The sequence below is a fragment of the Carassius auratus genome, linkage group LG45M (genome assembly GCF_003368295.1).
Source record: "Carassius auratus strain Wakin linkage group LG45M, ASM336829v1, whole genome shotgun sequence".
Classification (NCBI taxonomy): Eukaryota; Metazoa; Chordata; class Actinopteri; order Cypriniformes; family Cyprinidae; genus Carassius; species Carassius auratus.
In genome coordinates this window covers 920,787-947,439 of record NC_039299.1, presented here as the reverse complement: position 1 = coordinate 947,439, position 26,653 = coordinate 920,787, and the positions used below count along the sequence as shown (strand labels likewise).

The following is a 26,653-nucleotide window of genomic DNA, read 5'->3' as shown; positions in this document are numbered from 1 at the left end:
GAAGTTAAAGTAACCAGGACGAAGCTGAAATCCTGCCCTCTGTAAGAACATGAGCGAGAGAGAGAGGCCTGACCTATTTTTACGCTTGGATCAGGCACTAATGGACAGCTATAAGCATCCCGGGTCTTCAGAGACCTGCAGAACCCTCTCTGCTCTCAGCTGATGAAAGTGTGGAGAGATTTCACTGCAAACTGACGGCTAGTTCAGCTTCTCTGCCAGCAGCAGCCTGTATACGTGTTTGAGAACGTGTTGATGTTTAAATAGAAATGCTCAGCGTGCGCGTGCTAGCGTCCTGCTAACGTTCCAATAAGATCAGCCGGCGGGAATCACGCACGCAGCGTGTCGCAGGCTGATTAGATCCGACTTTCAGCTTCACTTTGGTGTTTGTTTCATGAACTTCCCAGCGAGGTGAGTGCGATGAGGGAACGGGCTCAGTGTTATTCATGCTAACGCTAAGCCTCTGTTTCTGGGCTGTTTTGACACTTCTGGTCTTGGGATGTTTTGTTGCCGGGTGGCAGATGTGTTTCTGTCTGAAAGCTGCAGGCCGCGCGACATTAACACAAAGAGGAGCGCTGTGCCATCGCCATGGCAACCCTCATCCCGCTCTAACCCCATAATAACCAGAACACGAGGAGCTCCTGGAATGATGACCGTCGCAGCACTTTATTATTTCTTCTGTGATACTCTCTGTTGATTATATTACATGTTGATCATTTCTCCTTCAGTCTTGATTTTGAGAAGACACGAGGGTGAACTATTCCTTTATTGCCTTTGCAATGTAAAAAAAAAAACACTGATAATGCAATCATAGTATTGTCGAAAGAAAGCGTCTGCTATGTTGCTGGCCCAGGTCTGGAGAGACAGATGGAGACGGATGGAGACGTCTGTGAGACTCGTGGAGCAGATCGAGCTCCCGCTGGCACACGCTCCTCGCTCTCGTGGTGGCCGCGCTTTTCCCGTGTTTGATGTGAGCGGCTCTTCATTAATAATTCACACAACCCTCCTGATTCTCACCAGGGGAAGTGCTGTCACTCGATAAAGACCCGAGGAGCACAAACACACCGTGATCCAGCTGGAAATAACCTGGTGTCATTAGATGCTGGAGTCGGTCTGTTAGTGAGCGTCTGTGAACACACACCTGCGGGTGATTACACGACGAGTGTGAAACGGGAACGCTTCAGCTAAAGTAATCCAATCTCTGCCCAATCTAGATTTCAGAAGCTTGGCATCCCTCGATGGCGGCCCAGAATTAGGACAGATGTTGAAGAAGGTCACTCTCCTCCCGAGTGCTTTAAGAGAGCGGAGGAGTTGGACGTGAGTGTGGTTTGTTGACAGATGACGAGTCTTTTGAGGAAAGACATTTTTAACTAGGAGTCGGGAGGGAACAGAAACTAGAATGGTTTGATCTGCAGGTCTCTTTAGGTCAGTGAATCGGGGGCGTCCCGCTGACTCCAGGGCTTTGAGGTGTTCCTCCGCTCTGGGGCTTGAAGAGACAAGTCGAAGCGATCTGAATCGTTACAGTAAATGTGTTTCTGAACCTCGACTGTTGTGTTTCTGCTGTAGTTTTTTATTTCAAAAGGAGAGCCATGGCTCAGGGTTTCTGTTTGTAGGACGCCTGTTTGTTTGGCACAAATACTGAGCGAGAAGGATTGGGACCGATACATTCCTCTTGTTGGACTACTTATTAAAAGAACTAACTCCTATGCTTCATTGGGTTAAGAGCGTATAGATGTATAGATGCTGGATAAAACACTGAGGAGCAGGGCCAGAGAAACTTACAAACGTGTTCATCTAAACACAAATAACCAAGAGCAGGTGTAGCTGATCCTGAACTTTTAATGAGCTGTGTTTCCACTCCGTCCCCAGGTGATAAAGACGTGTCTGAGCTCAGCGTCAAGCACAGGTCGGTCTCGCCCCGGACGCTCACGCGTGTGCCAGAGACGTGTTCAATCCCAGGTCTTTGTGTGCTGGCCAGCAGGGGGACAGCAGATGTCCTTCCTCTAAGTAGGTCGGGCTTTGTGCGGCGTCCGGCTGGAACCATCTGTCCGTGGCATGTCGCTATCAGCCGGCTGAAAATATGATTTTCTAGAAGGTGACCTTTGAGATGACGGGCGTGTGGAGATGAAGCTTGATCGGTTTGAGGAAGTGGGCTGTGCAAGTGTAGCGCGCAGGAGAAATGGAGAGCTGTTAGTTTTTGTTTTATGTGTTGGTGAAGAGCTGTACATCCCTTGTTCCTTCCTCGAAGCATTGCATGGAAGAACTAAACCTGTTCTGAGGGTTAAACCGGCGCAAGCAGAGATCAGAGGCGCTCTCAGATCACCAGCGAGCGCAAATCATTCGAAATCAGTCTTTGACACAATCATCTTTGGTTCTTTCTTTAATTACTCCGTTCCCAGGAGAGCGAGCGGGGTAGTTAACCAGTCAAATAAGCAGTAAAGCAATTATTGGGTCAGAATGAATACAATTCTGCCATCTTTAATCACTAGGGGAGTCTGTGCCTGGAGAAAACAGCACAGAGCTGAGTGAGATGAAATCATGTTGATCTTCTGAGATCGTCTCTAATCTGAACCTTTAACCTCAGGCCGTGGTTTTCCTCTCCTGCGCTCGGCGGGACTCATTCTAACATGGTGCAGCTTTATTTTGTGGTTTAATCCATGTGCTTATTCATGTTCCAGCACTGTATTCTCTCACATCTGCTTTGTGATCACGCTCTAGATCAGAGCTTCTCAACTGGTGGATCACGACCCAGAAATACAGCTTTGTTTGTTTCCCTGCTGTTGCGTTATTGTTAGAATAGTAAAACAGACTTCTAAATGAGTGGGAAAACAACCAGCGATAAAAGAAAATACACCATTAAACCCCAATCAGCAGAGAAAAACCGGTTGAGATGCTCTGATCTGGATGGGTTCCTCGTCTGATTTGTTCCTCACTTTCTCCCGCAGCTCCAGAGCGAGCTGGACCAGGAATATCAGGACAAGTTCCGGAGGCTTCCAGTGGAAATCCAAGAATTCGTGCAGGATTCTGCTGCTTGTAAAGGCAAGTTAAGCCAAGACTGTGACTTTCTTCCCATGTCCAGAAGCTCAAGCAGGTGAATCTCTCTCCAGATGAAGACGTGGAGCAGCGGTCGTCAGAGGAAGAGTCTGCTGCACCTTTATAAACATGTTTTTATACTTCTCATGCTGTCGAGTTTTCCCTGATTAAATGTGCACATTTTAGTGTGATGACTTACTTGAACAATGTTAAAAATAATTTTCCTCTTTTTTTTCTTACTTTTAAAAAGTCTTCAGAAGAACTTGCTGCTTATGTGGATCTAAATATGTGTTTAGATGAGCTTCACTGTCTCTCTTAATGATTTTAAACAGCTCTTCAAGTCTTTAATATGAACTTTAGGCTCTACTTCGCTCATATGTTATCATGGACCGTTCTGCCACAATTTAGAGTTTGTATGAATTCAGTTTTTAATAACATAACAACGTGGACATGAAACATAAAGGCAAAAAATCATTAATTTGCTTGCATGTTATTGTACAAACATCTGATGTGGTAGGAAAACATTATTTTTCCATATATATATATATATGTTAAGATGAACATTTGGCAGAATTACACTGTGGTCAAAGTGTTCAAAGTCATTCTCTGGGATTCGAACCCATGACCTCGATGTTGCTAGCGCTTGATCTGCTTAATAAAGATGTTTAACAGATTCCTGTGCCAATATTTGATCTCAAATGCACTGTGGGACAATGTTTAACTGACCGAGTCTCGACTGGACGATGTTGTGATGTGAAGATGAAGTGAAGACCGTCACTGATGCAGTGGTGGTCAGAAGATAACATGCACCTCGCAGAGTCTGCAGAGGAACTAAATACGAGGGATCATACAAAATACATGTTTTTATTTAGTACCGAGCTGAATAAGATATTTCACATATAGTCCACAAGAATAATATAATAGTTGAATTTATAAAAATTAGCCCTTTCAAAAGTTTACACACTCTGGATTTTTAATACTGTTGTTATCTGAATGATTTCTAATTTAGTGATGTGTTGGTGAGTCGCTTGTCTGCCAGCAGTGACTGTGATTTAGAGATCCATCTCTTCACACAAGGTTCAGACGCTCGCTGATGCTCCAGAAGGACAAACCATGCACTTTTTGGAGAAACTGCAAAGTGTATGTAAAGTTTTGACCACAACTGTACTGACCAGTGGAGGAGGTGAAGTTTAGTGTGTGAAAGACTCGATGCTGCCAGTTTCTGAGCTTCTTTTATCACTGTTTTATATTGACAGCACTAGTGCCACGAACACCTGAGACGTGTCTGTAGATGATCATGTCTCACTCGAGTCCTGTGCTTCTGAACACATTTATCTTCTGAATGCATCATGTGTACGTTGGTCTTGTGTAATAAAACATCACGTCTGTGGACGTCTAGTGCACTACTGAGTAAAGCTTGTGACTGGCTGTTTTTCAGAGAAATGCTATATTATATTTGATGCACTTCTCAAGTTTCTCCACGCTGATGTTGATGTACGTGAAGCTTTTAGAAATCATGTCAAGTGTAAGAGGGTTATAAATAACTGTGGATGAAATAAATGTTGCTTGTGTCTCCATGTGTGTCGAGTGTTGGTGTTAGTGTTAGTTGTTGAAGGTCAGCGTGTCTGTTCCTGCCCCGATGAAGAGTTATATGGTGTTTCTGCAAAGGACCTTGGGAAGTTCTGCTGACCAGCTCCTCCTGAAGAGCTTCATCTGAACCCTGTCTAATGCTGAATAAACCTGCAGTGTGTTAATGTGTTGAGGATGCTGAGCCAGAGATCTGATGATACACAGTGTGTGTGTGTGTGTGTGTGTGTGTGTGTGTGTGCGTGTGTATCATATCAGGACACAACTCTGTATAATGACATGGGTATGACACAGGTATTACAAGGAGAGGGTGACTTATGAGGACATAACCCATGTCCCCATTTTTCAAAACACTTATAAATCATACAGAATGAGTTTTTTTGAGAAAGTAAAAATGCACAAAGTTTCCTGTGAGGGTTAGGGTTAGGTGTAGGGTTGGTGAAGGGCCATAGAATATACAGTTTCTACAGAATAAAAACCATTATGGGATGAACACACTTTACACAAAAACAAACATGTGTGTGTGTGTGTGTGTGTGTGTGTGTGTGTGTGTGTGTGTGTGTGTGAGCGTCGGCTGTGGCCTGTTTCCCATCATCCACATGTTTTAAGCACAGATGCCCAGCGGTCGTGCGACTGAAGCACATGTGAACCGACAGGAATTCAGCTGCAAATATAATCAACATAAAAATAAACAGATCATGGTTCAGAAATAACTGATGCTGCTCTTTCATCGTTCCAGTCTCATGGAGTCCATCACTGTCCATCAAATATATCTGGGGGATTTCTGATGTTTTAGAAGTAGTTTCTGTGTTGAATATGAAGCAAATTATTTGGATGTGTAATATTATCTCATATTATCTGATGGTGGATAAACACACACACACACACACACACACAGCTGATGGCAAATAATATGATGAAAAGGTCCCTAAGCCTTTGTGTAATTCAGGTAATGAAGTGTGTGTGTGTGTGTGTGTGTGTGTGTGTGTGTGTGTGTGTGTGTGTGTTGACAGTAGGGGTCTGTGCTCATAATGTTCTGTGCAGGAAACAGGAAGTGAGGTAATGACACTGCTTTAGTCAGACACGATTAATTCGACAGCGGTTCCCATGATTCCCTCTGTCAGATCACCTCTGATACTCTACAGTGAATCTACAGTAAATTACATCAAAAAAATTAAATTCACACTGACCTGAATCATCAGACTGATTCATTTAGAAAAGAGATTCTTCACTCTGATGCTTCGTTTGTGGACATTAATTACTGACAGTCTAACGCCCACAGTTTACTAATTACATCTGCTGTAAACAACAACAACAACAACAAGAGATTCAGTTCAAACAAACATATACAGACAGATATACAGACAGATAGATAGATAGATAGATAGATAGATAGATAGATAGATAGATAGATAGATAGATAGATAGATAGATAGATAGATAGATAGATAGATAGATATTCAACCTTCATCAACCTCATCTCGTCCTGCAGGGTTTCCTCGCTGCGTGAGTCTGAGTGTGTGTGTCTCTCTCTCTCTCTGTGTGTGTGTGTGTGTGTGTGTGTAGTGTGTGTGTGAGGACTTCTTGTGTGAAAGAGAGAGAGAGAGAGAGAGAGAGACTGCAGCGGTGGTGAAGGGCTGTATGTATGACTCTGAGGAAGGTCCACCATCATCCGCCCGTTTGGGAGCGCAGGGAATTCTGTGTTTTCCCGGGAATGTCGCGGGCGTGCGCTGATCAAGTGTGATGACGGTAAGCCGTGAGCGCGGCTCGTGCGCGTGGTATTGAGCTGTAGGGAAGGGCGCGCGCGTGTGTTTGTGTTCATGTGTGAGGAGAATCAAAGTGAACTGGCTCTTAGCTCTCGGCTAACATTAGCTGCATCTCCCGCAGTGCTCGTCATGTGAACGGTAAGGATGTGTGTGTGCTCGTCGAGATGCAGCTCTGCTTCTGTGTGTTAGCGAATGTTTTTCCTCAGTCCAGCTTCACTGTGCCGCTGATACTGAAAATTACGTAATGCATACTGAATGAATCTGAGATGTAAAGCATGCAGGGCCTGTCGGTGCATGTGTGCATTTACTGCAGAACACAGCATTGCATCTGAGTGTGTGTGTGTGTGTGTGTGTGTGTGTGTATAGAGTGTGAATGTGTCATCAGAGCTCGTTCAGTGTGAACTGTGTCAGAAATTAAACTTCTGCTATCTGGGACGTGTCCCTTTCAGAGGCATCTCCACCTGCTTCATGAAAACATACAGTGTAACACTTCACTATATATGTGGCACATGCTCCTCTCTGATTAATGTCTGATTCTTCAGCATTAGATGTAGTCTAGATGTAGTAAACATATGTGCTGTCGGTGGTTGTGTCTAGATGATCTGTCATGTTTCTTCTTAAATGACCTTAAAAAAAGATGCATTAGATATCGGCGTTGTTGTTTCAAAATATACCTTTTATTAAAAATGCACAATCTGAAAACAGGTTTTAATTTCTATATTTTACAACATAACTTTTGTGCCTTGTTTCAGATTTACATTTATATTTGACATTTATATTTACTGCCATGATATAAAAATGGCAATATAAAAACCCAATAATGTCAAAACAAGAACTAAAAGCAGAATAACAGGCACTGAAGTGGAGATCTGTGAAGCTTTACTGTGAATCTGCTCAGGGGTGTGTTTTCATCCTGTAAAGTGTCTGAACACGTCACCTGTTCACGAGAGCGCACAGGTGAATGGGTGTTTACTCCGTCAGAAACACTGACTGCGTGTGGAAGGTAAAGCCAGCTCTGATGTTCTTCAGGTTCTTCGGTGGATCTTCAGATCTGTGTCTGGTGAAGGTGGAATCGAACAGGAGCTGCTGTAAGTGTGTTTGACCGCTGCTTGTGCAAACAGCTTTGAGAAGGTTTAGAGAGCTGAAATGCTCTGAACTCTGTGTAATGTCACAGTTTAGCTGTTTTTGTGTGCTTTGAATCACTGATGGTTCATTGAGACACTGTTAGTTCTTTCCTGAAATGATTTGTGACTTCTGTGCATGTGTTGGTGTTCATCATGTCATCTCATGGAGGTTCATGCTCTATGGTGTTTCAGAAGCGCAGGCTTTGAGTCTGTGTTTGACTGTACTGTGGCAGAAAGACTTCATCCGTGTCTTTCAGAAACACTACTCACCGTCTCAGATGTCTGATTTTACTACAATTTTCCTAATATCAGCCTTCATGTCCGTTATCAGCCATAGTGAAAGTAGTTAGCCGCTCTCAGTGTCAGCTGCAGATATTTGCATCAGCGGTGATCAGACTCTCCAGAAGAGCTGGAGTCCTCCTCTTCCACATGTGTCTGGTGACAGAAGTGTTTTCTGTACGAACAGAGCTGCGTTGTGCTGGTGTTGTTGTGGTTTTCTTGCGCTTGTGTGTCTGTGTGTGTGCTGTTGGGAAGATGCACTATTATTCTTTAATTAGCAGCTGTAAACACAGTGAGTCACAGGCTTCTGGCTGTTATTGTTCACGTTGTGTTTCACGCGACGGCTGCCACACGCGTGTTTTCTTTGGGTCGACTGACCGCCAGCGCTCCGTCTTCACACGGTCAGTGTGTTCTGGCTTCATTAGTCTCTCTCTCTCTCTCTCTGTGTTTGTCTTCACAGCATCTGAGATGTCACTCGCCGTTAAATCTCTTTCTCCAGCATGTTTCTCACTCCGCTTCAGTTGTCAGTGTTGTTTCAGTATCTTCGATCAGCAGAAGGTTCCTGTTTTCAGGCTGGTTTAGATCAGAGCTGAAGCTGGTCAGGGTTAACCTGGAGGACTGACCGCTGTTTTATTGCTAACCCTAATCCCAGCAGCTCATCCAGTGTTGTCTGTTAGTTCTCAGGGAGCTTGGTTCTAATCTTATCAGTTTATCTATCTTTCATTAACTCAGGAATGTTCTCAAACTATCGCTCCGTCTTGAGCTGAAAGAGAAAACGCTTTTGCCTACATAGTCTTGGGATAATCCTCACTCTCATCCTTGTGGTCTAGGACTAGATCTGTGCTGTTTTCAGCTGATGTGTGAACACTAAACTTGATCTGTGGCTCCTGCTATCCAATAATCACAATAATCATTAGTCTTGAAAACAAAGTCTCAGCTTTTAAATTCTACACACATTCTGTCTTTATTTTGTCAGCCATTTTTTATTTAGTCTTAGTCTTAGTTCTGTGGCAGTTATTATCATGTTTAGTCAAGCTCGTCCTGTTTTTGTTTAGTCAAGTTTTAGCCGACTAAATGTCGGAGCATGTTAGTCCGTGGAGACTTTTCTTCACATTTTCATCATGCTGTATAATAGTTAAACTGATAAAATTATAATCTATAAGATTGTTGTCATTTAAGAAATGTATTTTTCCGTTTCAGGTATTGCCAATAATTGAGCACACATCAACAGAATGAAGACTTTATTTATCTCATCTACTGTACTGATTTATTACGGGTTATTTAATATATAATTAATATCAAAGACTTAGATATGCACTCTCTTTGGCTACATTATGAAAACTGGTAAAAACAAGCAATTTGGAAATAAATAACCCCCCGAGCAGAAAATGTATCATGTTAACAGAGAAGCTCTGATTTGGGGATTTGAGCTCTTGGTATCTGGCAACCGCACACAGAAACGCTCGTGCAGTAGAGGTGCGAACAACAGCCAATAATATTTTGTCTCTTTTACAACAAAAATGTTAATACATTTTGTTATAGTTTACATTTTTTTTATAGATTTATGTCTCGTCTTTTATTGTTAATAATATTGCATGTTGATAAAGTCACAGTTAGCATTTATTGACCTTATTGCCGTCTCGTCTTAGTCATGGGGAAAACATTTTTCATCATAGTTTTCATTCATGAAATGAACACTAGCACAGATGGCTGTAGAGAAGCGATCATCTCGTCCTCTTTACTGTTAGTTCCAGCAGAAAATCAGCATGAAACTCACTGAAATCAGTCATGAATCCACCAATCAGTGATTCAACCGCCTAAAGTAAAACAGTCATATGTCATATTTACCTCCGAAAAGACATTCAGTGACCATAAATAAGAAAATAACTTTAAACAGTTAATGCGCAATATATATGCGTTTTAATATATGCGCAATATTACATATTCATGAAATTTCACTAGGGATGTAACGAATCACTCAACTCAACTCAATTTGATTCGATTTCAAGATTCAATTCGATTCACGATTTTTTTCATTTATTTGTTTTAAACAAAATTATATTTAAGGCAAAAGGTGAATTAAATGTGTCCTTTTATTATTGCTTGGACAAAATGCTGCACATTTGTTTGTTAAAAATTGAAATATAACTAAATAAGTAAACAAAGCACTCAAGATCGCCGAGGCAGGTGGAGCTTAAAGCGTTTCCTTGGTTACCGCTGTAAACAAAGCACTCGTGATCGCCGCGGCAGGTGGAGCTTAAAGCGTTTCCTTGGTTACCGCTGTAAACAAAGCACTCATGATCGCCGCGGCAGGTGGAGCTTAAAGCGTTTCCTTGGTTACCGCTGTAAACAAAGCGCTCGTGAACACCGCGGCAGGTGGAGCTTAAAGCGTTTCCTTGGTTACCGCTGTAAACAAAGCACTCATGATCGCCGCGGCAGGTGGAGCTTAAAGCGTTTCCTTGGTTACCGCTGTAAACAAAGCACTCATGATCGCCGCGGCAGGTGGAGCTTAAAGCGTTTCCTTGGTTACCGCTGTAAACAAAGCACTCATGATCGCCGCGGCAGGTGGAGCTTAAAGCGTTTCCTTGGTTACCGCTGTAAACAAAGCACTCATGATCGCCGCGGCAGGTGGAGCTTAAAGCGTTTCCTTGGTTACCGCTGTAAACAAAGCTCTCGTGAACACCGCGGCAGGTGGAGCTTAAAGCGTTTCCTTGGTTACCGCTGTAAACAAAGCGCTCGTGAACACCGCGGCAGGTGGAGCTTAAAGCGTTTCCTTGGTTACCACTGTAAACAAAGCACTCATGATCGCCGCGGCAGGTGGAGCTTAAAGCGTTTCCTTGGTTACCGCTGTAAACAAAGCAGCGCTGCACTTATGAACTTTAATATGCTTCATACAGAGAAAAATACCATCTAAACTTTTCTAAAGACAGTAAGTTCCCCTCAGACACACTTTCATATAGACTCATGTATTTTCAACCGGCTCGCGGTTAATCGTTAAATCCTTTCATTCTACTGAACCTGTTGTTGTTTTTATTACAGCCACCATTTAAATTTATATATTTCAACAAACGATTGGAATAGAAGCAACTATATGTTTAAAATGTTGATATAATAACTGCCTTGTGTTCAATTTAAACATTTGATTTGAGTTGATTTATTATTTATGAAATTGAAAAATAGTTTGTTGTTAATTTCAAACTTTAACGGAATAGTGATGTATGAACTGACCGAGTTCTCTGGATAGTTCTGCACTTTAATTGAGATTTAGTTTTGAGATTTCACTTCCCTGAAATGTTTCCAAATGAATGGATATTGAGTTGAATTGAACACTTAAGAATCGGACTCAGATCTTGACATCTGTGTTTTGTCTGTGTTTCAGTCACACGGCTCAACACTCTAACGATTAATGACTGGACAGAGTGAATCTGTGCATCCTGAAGTGATTATTGCGGCGGAAAGAGAGATTACTGCTCCCCCGCCGGCCCGAGATCTCCCATCATGCCGTGTTCCTGCGAGCGTCTCTGTAGAACAGTCATCTGAAGCGTCAGGGTTCCTGGACGACGAGCTCACGGCTAAAGATAGTGCTGAACAGAGTGAAGCTGGAGCTATTACTGCTCTTTCTAATTGTGAAGCACGTTCAGTCACGGCTCTGCTGGGAGCCACGCGTGCGCACGCAATCTGCACGTCCAATTAAACTGTCGACCTTCGTGTTCGAGCCCAGAACGTGACTTCTGAATGCCACGGAGACGCGCACGAGCCTGTGACCTGACACCGATCCCGCGGGGCTTGTTAATTCACTAGTATGTAATCATCTGTTCAGGGGTCATGTGTCTGCATCAGGGATGAAGGGTCAGTCACCTTTATTTATACAGTACAGGTTTCAAAGAAGCTTTACAGTTATACACAAGAAAATTGTAATTCAGTCGTGCAAAGAAAGGAAGAAGCTAAAACAGGAAACAGTCATTATTCACAATTCATATCCCAGCATACTGCAGTTTGAACCTGCGAGAAGCACAGCATTATGGGAAGAGTCAGAGTGGATGTGATGATCAGCTGCGTTAGTCTCGGGATCAAACAGTCAAGCCAATTATATTTCAATTATGTTTCAAAGCCGCTTCTCTGAAAATCATTGTTAATGTGTATAATATTGTAGTATGTTCAAACATTAGCAGATTATAGCTGGACAACAATATTTGACAATTTAAACATGTAGCAGATTGAACATCAGGTGGCAGATCAACACATTGTGTGGTTTAGTTCAGCCTGTCTGAGCTTCATCGGTCTGATTTGATCAAAATGACAGATGAATCAGTGCTGAAATACTGTAGAGTTTGATGGGACACATGACCTTTGACCTCAGCAACTACATGAAGTGTTTCTCCTCCTGTTAGAAGTGGATCTATCAGTTTATTTCACATAGCCATTATTTGTCAGATTGTGAAAGTGCTGTTTCCCATGATGCCGTTGTGATTGTAATGATTCAGATTGTTCTCGAGGAGTGGCTCGTGGTGAAGATCATGCTGTGGTTCCTTCAGGAGCTCAATGAAGCTCTCAGTCGCTGGATTTCATTGATTGAGCTGGACTCTGCTGGTTACTGAAGACTGTCATGGATCTCACACACGTTCCTCTGGCTGGTGTTTCTCTCTGTGACACTGATGTGTGTGTGTGTGTGTGTGTGTGTTCCCGCTGTAGCTGTGAACGGATTGACGTTCCCCCGCCGCGGTGGGATTATCAGATGCTTTATTCAAGAGAATATTTGTCGCCTCGTCTGATGTTACCTGAAATAATGCCGCTTTAAGTCTAAAAATAAACAGCACTCATTACGTGGATTTGCCAGACTGATGAACGGAACAGAGGGCTTTATCAGGAGATTCAACCGGATCATTTGTGTTTTATAACGCTTTATTTTAATCTTCCACAGATTGATAATCCAGAGGAGATTGGCTTCCGCTTCAGAACATTTACTGTAAATCTCGCACTTTAACCTGTCGTACATTACAATCATGTAGTTCACACAGTGTGGGCGGGTCATATGTTAATGAGCTCTGTTATAATCGTGTTGTTCACACAGTGTGGGCGGGTCATATGTTAATGAGGTCTGTTATAATCATGTTGTTCACACGGTGTGGGCGGGACATATGTTAATGAGCTCTGTTATGATCATGTCGTTCACACAGTGTGGGCGGGTCATATGTTAATGAGCTCTGTTATGATCATGTCGTTCACACAGTGTGGGCGGGTCATATGTTAATGAGCTCTGTTATGATCATGTCGTTCACACAGTGTGGGCGGGTCATATGTTAATGAGGTCTGTTATAATCATGTTGTTCACACGGTGTGGGCGGGACATATGTTAATGAGCTCTGTTATGATCATGTCGTTCACACAGTGTGGGTGGGTCATATGTTAATGAGCTCTGTTATGATCATGTCGTTCACACAGTGTGGGTGGGTCATATGTTAATGAGCTCTGTTATGATCATGTCGTTCACACAGTGTGGGCGGGTCATATGTTAATGAGCTCTGTTATGATCATGTCGTTCACACAGTGTGGGCGGGTCATATGTTAATGAGGTCTGTTATAATCATGTCGTTCACACGGTGTGGGCGGGTCATATGTTAATGAGCTCTGTTATAACCGTGTTGTTCACACGGTGTGGGCGGGTCATATGTTAATGAGCTCTGTTATAACCGTGTTGTTCACACGGTGTGGGCGGGTCATATGTTAATGAGCTCTGTTATAACCGTGTCGTTCACACAATGTGGGCGGGTCATATGTTAATGAGCTCTGTTATGATCATGTCGTTCACACAGTGTGGGCGGGTCATATGTTAATGAGGTCTATTATAATCATGTTGTTCACACGGTGTGGGCGGGTCATATGTTAATGAGCTCTGTTATAACCGTGTTGTTCACACAATGTGGGCGGGTCATATGTTAATGAGCTCTGTTATGATCATGTCGTTCACACAGTGTGGGCGGGTCATATGTTAATGAGGTCTATTATAATCATGTTGTTCACACGGTGTGGGCGGGTCATATGTTAATGAGCTCTGTTATAACCGTGTCGTTCACACAATGTGGGCGGGTCATATGTTAATGAGCTCTGTTATGATCATGTTGTTCACACAGTGTGGGCGGGTCATATGTTAATGAGGTCTGTTATAATCATGTTGTTCACACGGTGTGGGCGGGTCATATGTTAATGAGCTCTGTTATGATTATGTTGTTCACACAGTGTGGGCGGGTCATATGTTAATGAGGTCTGTTATAATCATGTTGTTCACACAGTGTGGGCGGGTCATATGTTAATGAGGTCTGTTATAATCATGTTGTTCACACAGTGTGGGCGGGTCATATGTTAATGAGGTCTGTTATGATCATGTAGTTCACAGGGTATGCCGGGTCATATGTTAATGAGCTCTGTTATGATCGTGTCGTTCACACAATGTGGGTGGGTCATATGTTAATGAGCTCTGTTATAATCGTGTCGTTCACATGGTGTGGGCGGGTCATATATTAATGAAGGAAGGAAGCATCTGACTGATCTCCATCGTTTATCTAATTATTTCTTATAATTTATACTAAGCTATTTTGTTTAAAATGCACAATAACCATCTCCATTTCTGACTGGTTTATTGTATTGCTTTAGGCAAGGCAAGTTTATTTATATTGCACATTTCATACACAATGGTAATTCAAAGTGCTTTACATAAAAGAAAGTAAAATAATAATGAAGAAAAATAATAAAACAAGCGATTTTAAAACTTTTAAAATGATAAAACAATTTACTTATTTAAAATGAATTTAAAAAGCTCATAACAGAGCTTTAGTAATAACTTTAAATGACGAAGGCAAAGTATAAACAAAAAATGAATTCTCGTTGAACTGAACAGATCAGAATAACAGCGCTGTTGTGTAGCTGCTTTCCTTTGCTTCATATTTGATGAAGTTTGCATCACTGATTCTGTTGTTTTCCTGTTTATTTCAGTGAAAGTGTATTGTACATCTCTATTGTATAAAGTGCTATAGAAAGACATGTGACCAGATGAAGCAGGTGTTTGGTCATGTGACCTCAGCGCAGCACACCTGCTCTCTCTGAACTGTGTTAACAGCAGCTGTCACATGTTCCTCACAGCGCTGTCTTGTCTTCCTGTTTTCCAGAAAGTGACTGCTGTCCTCAGTCCATCTGTTCCCCTGCTCTTCACCTTCAGCCTCGGCCTGGTAAGACTGAATTAACTCAATTAAACCAGACTGTAATGAGCGTCATCAGGCCATCAGACGTGAGGCATTAGTGTGTTATGTGCTTTATCAGCATGTCTGTCTTCTGTCAGGATCTGTAGCCAATCAGACGGCAGCACTGCTCGCTGCTTCTGTTCATTAAAGTGACAGTTCACCCTAAAATCAGCACTGTTTACTCTCTCTCGTGTCCTTCAGACCTGCGTGACTGACCTTCCTCTCTGGAGCTCAAAAGAAGATTTTGCTGGGAAAAACACAACATCAGACCCCAGTGCCTTTCATTATAAGGACAAAAAGCCTTTTGTGTCTCACTAAAATAAGTCATGCAGGTTTGAGTGACATGATGGAGAGTGAATGATGATTTTTAAGATTTGAAATGAATGTACGGTCCAAGAGTGTTTGAATCAAGTGTGCACTGTGTAGGCGACGCCTGTGTCACATACTCATTTCTGCATACTACAGTACACCGTGTGTATCCTCTGTGCCAGCTTAGAGTAGCATGTACAGTTAACAGCAGAACACTGTATCCCACAATGCAATGCGCTCAGCCTTCCACCTCCATGTGTTTAGTGAACCAGAAGTGATTCTCTTCAGACTGATAAAAGTGTTCTACATTATTTTTATGAAAATATGAAATAACCAGGAAGACGCCATGATCAGTCATGTGATGTAACGAGGTCATGTGACCGTGTGTGGGGTTTCTGTGGGTCCTTAAACTCTTACGTTTGGTTTGATCAAAACTGAGACCATTAAAAGACCATAGGTGATTATTATTAAACTTGGAAAGGTGATGATGGAGTTAATGAACATATGGTCTGACGTTACAGGATGCCGGAGTTAGAGCCGTTAATGATCTGAACATGTTTGCCTCATGGTTTGATATTATAATATGTTGAAGAATAATTGTAAGATGTTTATTTTATGATTTAGTTTTAGTAATGAAGCAGAGACATTTCAAGCACGAGTCCTGCTGTATTTCAGGCTGTTATCGGTGTTCTGGTCACTCAGTAAAACAGGATCTGGGGTTTAAATCAGTGTACAACCATCGGATAAGAACGTTATTAATACAACATTTCTTTAAATACATGAGCATATCAGCTAAATCCAGCATCGCCGGAGCTCTGCTTCGTGTGTATTGATATATGAGAACATAAATAAGTAAGTATTGCAGTATTTAAACTCCCAGAAGCCCTGTTTCTCCGGTTCTCCGGTTAGTCTTGAGATGGCAGGGTTTGAGCAGATGTGAGTCGTTCTGTCGAGCAGAGCTCATGTTTTAAATCAAGGTTAATCGCTGCTCTTCAGAGATTGCTTTTGTTTTGATTGAGATGCTCTTCCGGTGAATCCTCCGGTCATCCCGTTCGGAGCGCCGGGCCCAACCAGGCATATCCCGGGAAGAGTGTTGCCATGGAGACGAGGGACATCTGTATGTGGCGGATGGTTTGTGTGTTACTCAGATGAAAGCAGAAGAAACGACCTCTAGCCTCTTATATCTCTCTTCAGATGAGCTGCTATGACGGTGCCATATAAGAGCAGCTGCTCGGAGATATTTACCCACGATCCTCACTCTTTCTGTAAAAGGCAGTGTTCTATTTCTGTGGCTCTGCAGAATATTCCCTCTTTGTCCTCTCTTGCCGTATCTGCTGGTCTTTCGAGGACAGAATCCCTAATTTTCTGCTCCTGTTAGGTACATATTTGGGCAGAGATAACAGCAGGGAATTATGGAGGTTGTTCCCGGCCGGAAACGGCCTGCAGACGCTATTATTATCCTGCGGAGTCTCGCTGGTCTTCTGCACGCGGACGCTTGCAGGCCATGTCTCTCTGTTTTCACCATGTTTGGTCAAATGTAGATCTGCTGCCAGCCACACGTCCGTCTCCTGAAGCTCTCGTCTGGAGAATGACTTAATTACACTGATCTTTAATTGCACAGCTTCAGCCGCTCGTGAAGAGACTAGTTACAGCAGATCTGGCTGAGTAACAGGAAGACTAGTTATCTTCTCCAACAGCGACGACAGAGAGCTGACAGGAATACAAATATAACAACATTAATAAACAAAACAAGCCACAGACGATAAACAACATAAGTGTGCATCAAATAAAGCTTCAGTACATTAAAAGCCAAAGAAAATAAAGCAAGTCTTGTGCTAACGCTTGTGTTTACTGTGAGATCATCACGCTCATCTTGTCTTCTGTCGTTACGGTGGAATCTAAATGAACAGATCATTCTGTCATCACGTCCTCCGCCTCAAGCCTTTCTTCTGTTAAACACTACAGAAGATATTGTGAGGTGTGTGTGTGTGTGTGATGACAGTCAGTGGTTCTGATGAGGTTCGGCTCCTGATGTTCTTCAGAAGAAGTCATATTTGAACGACGATTAAATGATGGATTTTGGCTGAATTAACCCTTGTTTGGCTGATCATGATGGCAGACAGTATATCAGTGATCAATATTAGCATTGCCATGACCTTTGACCTTCTGCTCTCACATGTGAACATCTCTGAGCAGAACAAACACGTGTGTGTCCTGACCGTCCACTGCTGATCAGACATACGGCTCTTCTGTGTGTGTGTGTGTGTGTGTGTGTGTGCTATGCGTGTGTGTATGAGATTGTGTGTGTGTGTGAGTGTGTGTTTGGTGTGTGTTTGGTGTGTGTGTTGGTTACTGCTGTTTTAGTCTGAATGTTTATCTTCGCTGACAAACATTACCAGGGTGGGTTTGTTGGCACTAGTCAGGTGCTGACGAATGTTTACACACACATTTATTACTGACACACACACACACACACACACACACACACGACGGGTAAGACTGAAGTTGGAGCTCATATGATCTGATCTTTGAGGTGTTTGATTGACAGCTGTCATCATCTTCCAGGTTTTCCGCAGCTCCTGCTCCGTGTATCTTCTGCATCATGGCTGCGTCACTCATTAATTTGAGCACGCTCCTGAAGCAGGGGCCTCTGGGTAATTACCCTCGCTGCCGTTTTAAACCGGCGGTAGCAGGGGATTGTGCCTTACAGGGACGGATAATTATCTCTGCGTCAGCTGCTCCACTAACTCACGTGTTGGAGCATCAACTCTAACCAGAATAGTTGGGGTTTCTGACTAGTAGTCCGTGTTAGTAGCTAGAGATGTTAAACTACTCGCAGCATTATGTGACTGTGAGATGAACATCAACGCAGAACATGAAACTCTTCAGTTGGTGTTGATGAGGAGCAGTGGTGAATCTCACAGGTTAATGTGATTTACAGACTGCCGCGCTGCATTTTTCCCATAATCCTCTGCTGCAATCAGCTGTAATCACATTTTGACGCAGGTCACATCATGATCATGGCTTCTGTTTAATGTGCTTGAATATGCAGCATGTCTCATGAATATTAATGAGCTGATTGAATGTGTATCAGTGGTTTATTTGTAACATTCAGTGTCTGGCAGGAAGCTGCTGTCTGCTGCTACAAGTGTTCATTCACTAGAGAATTATTTCAATTATTCTTTTGAAAAGTCTGAATATGTGTAAAGACAGAGATGTGGTTGTGTTTCCATCATGTGTGTGTTTCAGGTCTGTGAGCAGTCATGACCAAATCATACGAGTTCAACTGGCAGAAACACATTCCTGACTTCCTGCAGGAAGGAGCTGTGTTTGACCGCTTCGATGAGGTATACACACACACACACACACACACACACACACACACACACACATACACACCTGTGTGCCGATCGCAGTATAATCAGGGAGACTCTCGTTAAGTGAACGGTTCATCAGAGTCTGATTAATGCAGCAGATGTATTGCACAGGAAGTAGTTTGTGAATAAGAAGGAAGTCTCATGGAGAGCAGTTACGGTTCATCCAGGTCCTACAGAGCAACAGACGGTGAAACTGTGCTGCCGGCGGCCATCTTGGCTCCGTCTGATAGTTTGAGGGCGTTCACAGTGAACTCATTAGCCGAGCCCGCGGGTGTTCGCTCGCATCACGACGCTCTTATGTGGACTTTAGGAATTTTACTGCCAAACTCGTAGGGAACAACACATACATGTGTTTTTGCTCAATCGTCTGGAATCAGGAGTCAGTTGAGGGTATGGATGGATTCTGAAAGCCAAAATATTGACATAAACTTGACTTTAAAATATGAATAGTTTTTACTGCATCACAGTAAACGATTACAGATTAAAACCAGCTGTCATACTCCAGATGAATCATAACTACAGTGACTATAACAATAACCTCAGTGTTTATTATTAACAGGTTTGGCTTTCTGCTGCTTCAAATGCCCAAGCTTCTGGATTCTGATTGGCTGTCAGCTCCAGCGGGGCATTATGGGTGTAGTCATGGCTTGGACTCTGCGTTTCTTTTTCATTTACTATGGTTTTTAAAACTATCATTATGGTTTCTGAAGAACTGAATCTTCCTGTTTAACTGGTATTGTGTAACGGTGACTTGATTTGGCTAGGTATCATCCCTAACAGACTTTTCAAGTCGTTCTGAACACAACAAAGAATATAAAGAGTAAACTTCTAAAATTGCCTCCAGTGAGACCTGTGTGATCTCAGCCGACAGGGAACGTTCTCGAAACGCAACGCTTTTCAAACGTTATATCAATATTAAGGGAAAAAAGTTCATAAAGTAATCTTTATTCAACATTCTTATATCCTTTGTTTTATTATTATGCACTGATATAAAACATTTGAAATACATTGTCATAACATTTAGAGAAATCGTTCTCTGGACGTTATTGATCAGGAATGTTTTTAAATCTTGTAACCTGTAATCATGACAAGAACTGGACATTTTAAACTTACTTAAGCAGTCAAATAATGTGGGTGAAAATACAGTTAGTAAATATGGAAATAAATATTTTTGTATTCTCAGCAAGGAAAAAAAAACATTTTAGAAACATTTAAAAACAATGTTCCAATAAAATTTTTATGACCTGATTTTGTGGCCTGGAATATGCTCCATTATTTTCTGAATCTGCAGACTGACTCTCAGCAGCTGGTGGACTCCAGACTCTAGTAAACACTCGCTCGGGTCTCGTCTCCGTGTGTGTGTGTGTGTGTGTGTGTGTGTGTGTGTGTTCTGTCTCTTGGCCTGACTCTGTCGTAAGAGCAGGTGATGTCGGTGAGACGGACGAGACGTCCCGTTGAGGACGGACCAATCAGATGTGTTAATTTAACACCGTAATGATTGCATTCTCAGGGAAATATTCCTGTTTTAATGGTGTGTGTTTGCCGTCAGGAACGCCGCTCATCCTCCGCTGTGTTTTTCAGGATCCCTTCGTCTTTGAGCCCAGCTGCCATTTCAAAGTGGACGAGTTTGGCTTCTTTCTCACGTGGAAAAGTGACGGAAAGGTGTGATTTATTTTCATGGATGCAGACGCACATCACACACATCTTCCCTTTACTGTCATCATATCATGTGTTAGAAAGCTTCAGTTATAACTGTGTGAAATTCTTATTCAATTTGATGATTGTGTCTGTGTTTTTAAATATTATAAAGCAGTGTGTGTGTGTGAGTGTGTGTGTGTGTGTGTGTGTGTGTTTTATGTAGTCAGTCACTGACATTCAGTTTCTATTTCTGTTTCTAAAAGAAAAACATCTCTTCAGCAGAACTTTGGCTTGATTATTGTTATTCATATTCACCTTTATAAATGAGTGAAATCAGGCTCATCAGTCAGTGATCGTGAACTTTGAACTGTCATAATAACAGTGTTTGTCTCTCGCAGGAAGGACAGCTTCTAGAATGTTCTCTGATCAACAGCATCCGTCCCGGAGTCGTGCCGAAGGTAAAGATGCTGACGAGTGTCACATGCTGAAGAGTTTAGTCAGACTCAGAGTTACTGTGAAGAAGATGAAGCGCTCGGAGTCGTTCTGTCTGCGTCACACGTGATGATGAACCGAGAGCCGTTGAGGCGTTACTGTTTGCTTTGCATCTGCACTTGAGTGTTATTGACAGTCAGAGATTATCTTTCACAGTCAGTGTGTGTCAAATTTTGACTGGTGTGTGTGTGTGTGTGTGTGTGTGTGTGTGTGTGGCCGCGCCCGTCTGCAGTGTTTGTCTTCTGCGGTCAGGTGTTTGCAGCAGGAGCGTTTACCTGAGCGTGTGTTTGTGGAGGCGGCTCATGTTTACAGGACCTGATGGTAACCCGCTTCAGCTGTTTGTTAAGCAGGAGGTGATGTGTGTTCAGACACGTTTACTCTGATCAGTTTATCACTTCAGACGTTTCTCTGGGAATCGAACTGAGCACAATGCTGCTAGCACAGAAACAGACGTTCAGATGGACGTTTGTTAACTTCTTTGACCAATGCGTGTGAGAGTATGGGTCAGTTTTTATTGAGTTGTATTATTCCGCAGCTGAATCTGTTGAATCTCACACTGATCAGTTCAGGGTTGAATCATTCATGAGCTGGTGTTCCTTTAACGTCATTAAAGCAACAGTTCGTCCAAAATTTTTAATTAAATTCTGTCTTCATTTGCTCTAGTTTTTCCAAACTTGTATGAGTTTCTTTCATATTTTAAAGAAGATATTTTGAAGAATGTACCAAACAGTTTGTGGTCCCCATTGACTTTAGTTAATAACTTTCTTCAAAATACTTTCTAAATATCTTCCTTTGAGTTCAGCAGAAGAGAGAAACTCATACAGGTTTAGAACGACTTGAATAAATGATGACAGAATTCTCATTTTTGTCAGAACTATGGCTTTAAATGAATCGTGCACAAGAGTGAGTGTTTGGGAATATGGGATCCCATTGGGATTCAGGGGATTTGACCTGATGAAAACTGCAGTGTCTAGTTGACCGTGTTGATCTGTTATAAAGGTTGTTGTATGTCATCCCGTGTTTCTTCATGAACTGAACCGGTATTAATGAGCTGATGTTTGCATGTGTGGTGTTTTTGTTCCTGAAGGACCCGAAGATCCTGGCGTCTCTGGAAGCCACGGGGAAGAGTGAGGTGGATCTGGACGGTCGCATCTTCTGCGTCTGCAGCGGGCCGGACCTGGTCAACCTCAGCTTCATGTACGTGGTGACGGAGAGCACAGATACGGCCAAGGTAAGTCTGACATCAGTAAATCACATGTATCACCCACAAACTTTAACTGTTCTCAATGTTCTGTCATATTCAGTAATTTTCTGTTGTGTGATCAGTTTGTGATTCACTGAATCAGAGTGAAACAAGTCGTTTCCTGTTCATCCACATCAAACAAGCTCAAACTGAGTATTAAATGAGCTGCTTTTTTATATTTGTTATTTGAGGTTTGAAAACTTTGGCTTTTAATATGATTTTTATTTCTGTAGCACATTAAAAATAGGCTTAAAAGCATCCACAGATGGGGAAGATTTAAAGTGCATTGGGAGAGGGTTCCATAATCACCCTTTGATTTTAATCCCATTTTGGGAACATACAGAATCATCTCATTAAAAGATCTCAAGTTTCTTAAATTTTAAAAAGGAATCATTAGGTCAACAATATATTTTGGAGCAGTGCCATGCAATGCTATAAAACAATCAGCAAAACCTTAAATTAAATGATAAATTCTGCAGGCAACCTGTCTAAAGAAACCAAAACTGGAGTAATTCTCTCTTCTGTGACAAATGCATTTTATACTTATTGAATATGAGATAATTGACCCTGTAAAATAACTATATATACAGAATTACAGTAATCAATGTGTGATAACGCAAAGGCATGAATAATAGTCTCCAGGTCCTTAAAAGAGAGACATGTTTTCAGTTTAGAAATAATTCTTAGTTGATAGGCAGTCTTGACAACACTAGGAACCTGTTTATCTCAGCCTAGGGCTGAATCCGTTATAACACCCAAATTCTTGACATGATCTGAAACACTTATCCTCAGCCAACCTACTTATAATTTCCTTGGAAGTCAAAGAAGATCCAAAACAACAAAACAACACACTTAGTCTTATTAGTATTAAGATGAAGAAAATTGCTTACCAACCTAAACACTGAGCAAGTCCTTCAAAGGATTGAGAACTATTTGGATCTTTCGGGATATATAAGTGTCAACTGCATATAAATGATACATAATATTATATTTATGAAAAATTTGCACAATTGGACCATACATATAATGAAAATAAAATAGGCCCAAGTATAGAACCCTGTGGCACACCACTATGTAATTTAACTGATGTATAAACACAAGATCTCCAAGACAAACAAAGAAAGATCTATCTTTTAAATATGATTTAAACCATTCTAGAGCAGTATCCTTAACACCAACATCTTCTAAACGCTGCAATAAAATAGCATGATCAATATGATTAACTATCTTTCCTGAATCAACTGCCTATAGAATATCATTAAAGGGACACTAAGTAGGAATTACTCCCATCTAGTGGTGAAATTGTATTTTGCATTCAAACTAATTTTGCTCTCCAGCGCCTCGCTTTTTCAAATGCGCGTTGCATCTACGGTAGGCGATATGTACCGAAAAGCTTTGACGGGATGTCTTTTAATAGCACTTCGTCGAGTTTTCCTTCAGGTGAACAGGTGTGTTATTTCAAACAAACTGCAACATGACAACTAACAAACGAATGTTACAGTATGAATTACTGACTGTGGAAAACATGAAATATTGTAATTAGTAGTTATGTCTTCTTTATTCGTTATATTTTCTGAATAATGTGCATTGTTAGATATAAAAAAATATTGTAATATAGATTGTAACACTGACTTACCTGTCGAGAAGAAAACTGGCCACTTCAGCGTCTCTTTTGAAATCTTTATCCAGCATTAGCTCTTTCCACCTAGAAAAAGCTTCCCCGACATTAACTCTTGTTTTGTGTAATCTACGGTCACGTTTCCTTTTACGTTCTATTTTTGACTGTTTTGGTGACGATGTTTTCTTCTCCTGTGGCGCGGCATATGTATGGTCCATAATAAGAATGCAATCCAGACTTTTAAACTTGCCGGTGCAGTTTCAAGTGCCTCTCACTGCTCTGCACCTGCGTTTCTGGCTCTGACCGAAAACGCGCTGTGGAAACGCGTTGGCTTAGTACTTTTTGTCCCTCTCTGCTATTATAGTTTTGCAAGATGGCGGAACTACATGGAAGCCTCCATCGACCTACCCGTCCCATGTATATAAAGATAATAAATTCTTCATTTACGAGGATTAGTTTAAACATTGGCATAGGTATTTGTACACCATTGAGGGCATATTTATGAATAAAAATATTGATTTTAGATAATAAAATACCTAAAAAGTTACTTATTGTCCCTTTAAAAACCTTAAGAAGGGACGATTCTGTACTATGAAGAGACCTAAAACCTGACTGGAACATATCTATAACAGCATTCATATTTAAATATGATGCAAGCTGAGACAGAACATCCTTCTCTAAAATGTTCGATAAGAAAGGTAGTTTTGATATAGGTCGGTAATTACTTAAAACAATAAAGTCCAAATTCGGTTCTTTAAGAAGTTGCTGCACTATTGCATGTCTTAAGCAGGAACATTTCCATTAATCAGACTACTATTTAAAAGAGATTGAAGAGTTTTACCTAAAAGATAAAATTTTAACAACGGCCGAGGAGGAAGAGCATCAGACGGATGTAGAGCAGGTCTAGTGTGCCTTAATACTTGCTCTAACTGAGGGAAAGAAATAGGCTCAAAACTGCTAAAACTAAAAAATTAACTCTTGATGATTTAACTCAGAATGAAATGTCATTATTTGTATAATCTGTGAACGAAGATGATCGTCACACATCTTTTGAGTAGCCTCGAGAAAATTAGTAGGTGCAGAAAAAAATCACGTTTTTAATTGTAGCTCTTATCAAGTCAAGTCACCTTTATTTATATAGCGCTTTAAACAAAATACATTCATTAGGAAAACAGTGTGTCAATAATGCAGAATGAAAGTTAAAGGCAGTTCATCATTGAATTCAGTGATGTCATCCCTGTTCAGTTTAAATAGTGTCTGTGCATTTATTTGCAATCAAGTCAATGATATCACTGTAGATGAAGTGACCCCAACTAAGCAAGCCAGAGGCGACAGCGGCAAGGAACCGAAACTCCATCGGTGACAGAATGGAGAAAAAAACCTTGGGAGAAACTGCAGCAAAGTCAGATTGTGCAGAAGAATCATCTGTTTCCTGTGGTCTTGTCCTGGTGCTCCTCTGAGACAAGGTCTTTACAGGGGATCTGTATCTGGGGCTCTAGTTGTCCTGGTCTCTGCTTTCTTTCAGGGATGTAGAGGTCCTTTCTAGGTGCTGATCCACCGGAATAAGAGAGAAACAGACTAATATTAGCGTAGATGCCATTCTTCTAATGATGTAGCAAGTACATCGGGTGTTATGTGAAGTGTTTCCGGTTCCGGTTTACTTACTTAATGCAGCCTAAAAATCCTTTAATGGATTTGGATATTAAAAGCATATTAGTATGTTATGTGTAAGCCAGGTTAAAGAGATGGGTCTTTAATCTAGATTTAAACTGCAAGAGTGTGTCTGCCTCCCGAACAATGTTAGGTAGGTTATTCCAGAGTTTAGGCGCCAAATAGGAAAAGGATCTGCCGCCCGCAGTTGATATTGATATTCTAGCTATTATCAAATTGCCTGAGTTTTGAGAACGTAGCGGACGTGGAGGAGTATAATGTAACAGGAGCTCATTGAAATACTGAGGTGCTAAACCATCCAGGCTTTATAAGTAATAAGCAATATTTTAAAATCTATACGAAGTTTGATAGGGAGCCAGTGCAGCGATGACAGGACCGGGCTAATATGGTCATCTTATCAATTATATTCAAAAAATATTTTACTTTTGCAACCTTCACAATATACTGAAAATTTGTCAGAGCTTCTCTTAACATATCAGACGCTACTTGGAGCCTATCCTCCTTCCGTTTTCTTTTAGCCCTTCTGTAAATTTTCCTTGATATACGGAGCAACTTAACCGATTTAGACACATCATGTGTTTAAGTTAGTTAAGATAATAGCTAATGTAGTAAACTACTACAAAACGTGTTAATTTCTCCTTATTTATGATTATTTGTTTTTGTGCAGAAATGGATGGAAGGATTGAAATCAGTGATTCACAACTTCAAGGCGAATAACGTGTGTCCAATGACGTGCCTGAAGAAACAGTAAGTAGATCCACATAAAGGCGACTGGTAACACTTTATTTTACAGTTACATCTATTAGTTTCTTATTAGCATGTATATTACTAGAATATAGCCATGTATTAGTGCTAATTAAGCACATATTAATTCCTTATTCTACATGACCTTATTCTATATCCCTAATCCTACCCAATACCTAAACCTAACAACTACCTTACTCACTATTAATTAGCAGACAATTAAGAATTTATTGAGAGAAAAGTCATAGTTATTAGTAATAAGCAACTAATAGATGTAACTGTAAAATAAAGTGTTACCGGATGACTCAATACTTACACTACGGAATGAAACAGACCACTATAACCACTGCTGGAGATCTGCTGGAGATCTGCTGAAGATCTGCTGAAGATCTGTTAGAGATCAGTTGGAGATCAGTTGGAGATCTGCTGGAAATCAGTTGGAGATCTGCTGGAGATCTGCTGAAGATCTGTTGGAGATCAGTTGGGGATCTGCTGGAGATCTGTTGGAGATCTGCTGGAGATCTGTTAGAGATCAGGTGG

General features: G+C 41.4%; 3 protein-coding genes across 11 annotated transcripts in view; all 3 read left to right on the top strand.

The window, feature by feature from the left end:
* LOC113068550 (1-phosphatidylinositol 4,5-bisphosphate phosphodiesterase beta-1-like) overlaps window positions 1-4,605 on the top strand; it is a 91,749-nt gene extending 87,144 nt beyond the window's left edge. For both annotated transcript variants that reach the window (XM_026241295.1, XM_026241296.1), the window contains one exon: window positions 2,943-4,605. In XM_026241295.1, coding sequence (XP_026097080.1) covers window positions 2,943-3,092 — 150 coding nt within the window. In that variant the 3' untranslated portion in view covers window positions 3,093-4,605. The remainder of the gene's footprint in view (window positions 1-2,942) is intronic.
* Window positions 1-26,653, top strand: part of LOC113068554 (gephyrin-like) — a 1,122,288-nt gene that overhangs the window by 909,444 nt on the left and 186,191 nt on the right. The gene's annotated exons all lie outside the window — the stretch shown is intronic.
* LOC113068549 (1-phosphatidylinositol 4,5-bisphosphate phosphodiesterase beta-4-like) overlaps window positions 6,221-26,653 on the top strand; it is a 50,787-nt gene continuing 30,354 nt past the window's right edge. For 4 of the 6 annotated variants that reach the window (XM_026241294.1, XM_026241292.1, XM_026241293.1 and 1 more), the window contains exons 1-7: window positions 7,357-7,471; window positions 14,950-15,009; window positions 18,580-18,677; window positions 20,289-20,369; window positions 20,744-20,803; window positions 21,925-22,068; window positions 26,037-26,116. In XM_026241294.1, coding sequence (XP_026097079.1) covers window positions 18,594-18,677; window positions 20,289-20,369; window positions 20,744-20,803; window positions 21,925-22,068; window positions 26,037-26,116 — 449 coding nt within the window. In that variant the 5' untranslated portion in view covers window positions 7,357-7,471; window positions 14,950-15,009; window positions 18,580-18,593. Of the gene's footprint in view, window positions 6,367-6,394; window positions 6,522-7,356; window positions 7,472-14,949; window positions 15,010-18,579; window positions 18,678-20,288; window positions 20,370-20,743; window positions 20,804-21,924; window positions 22,069-26,036; window positions 26,117-26,653 lie in introns of those variants that run through there. The other 2 variants (XM_026241291.1, XM_026241290.1) reach the window with 2 other exon arrangements.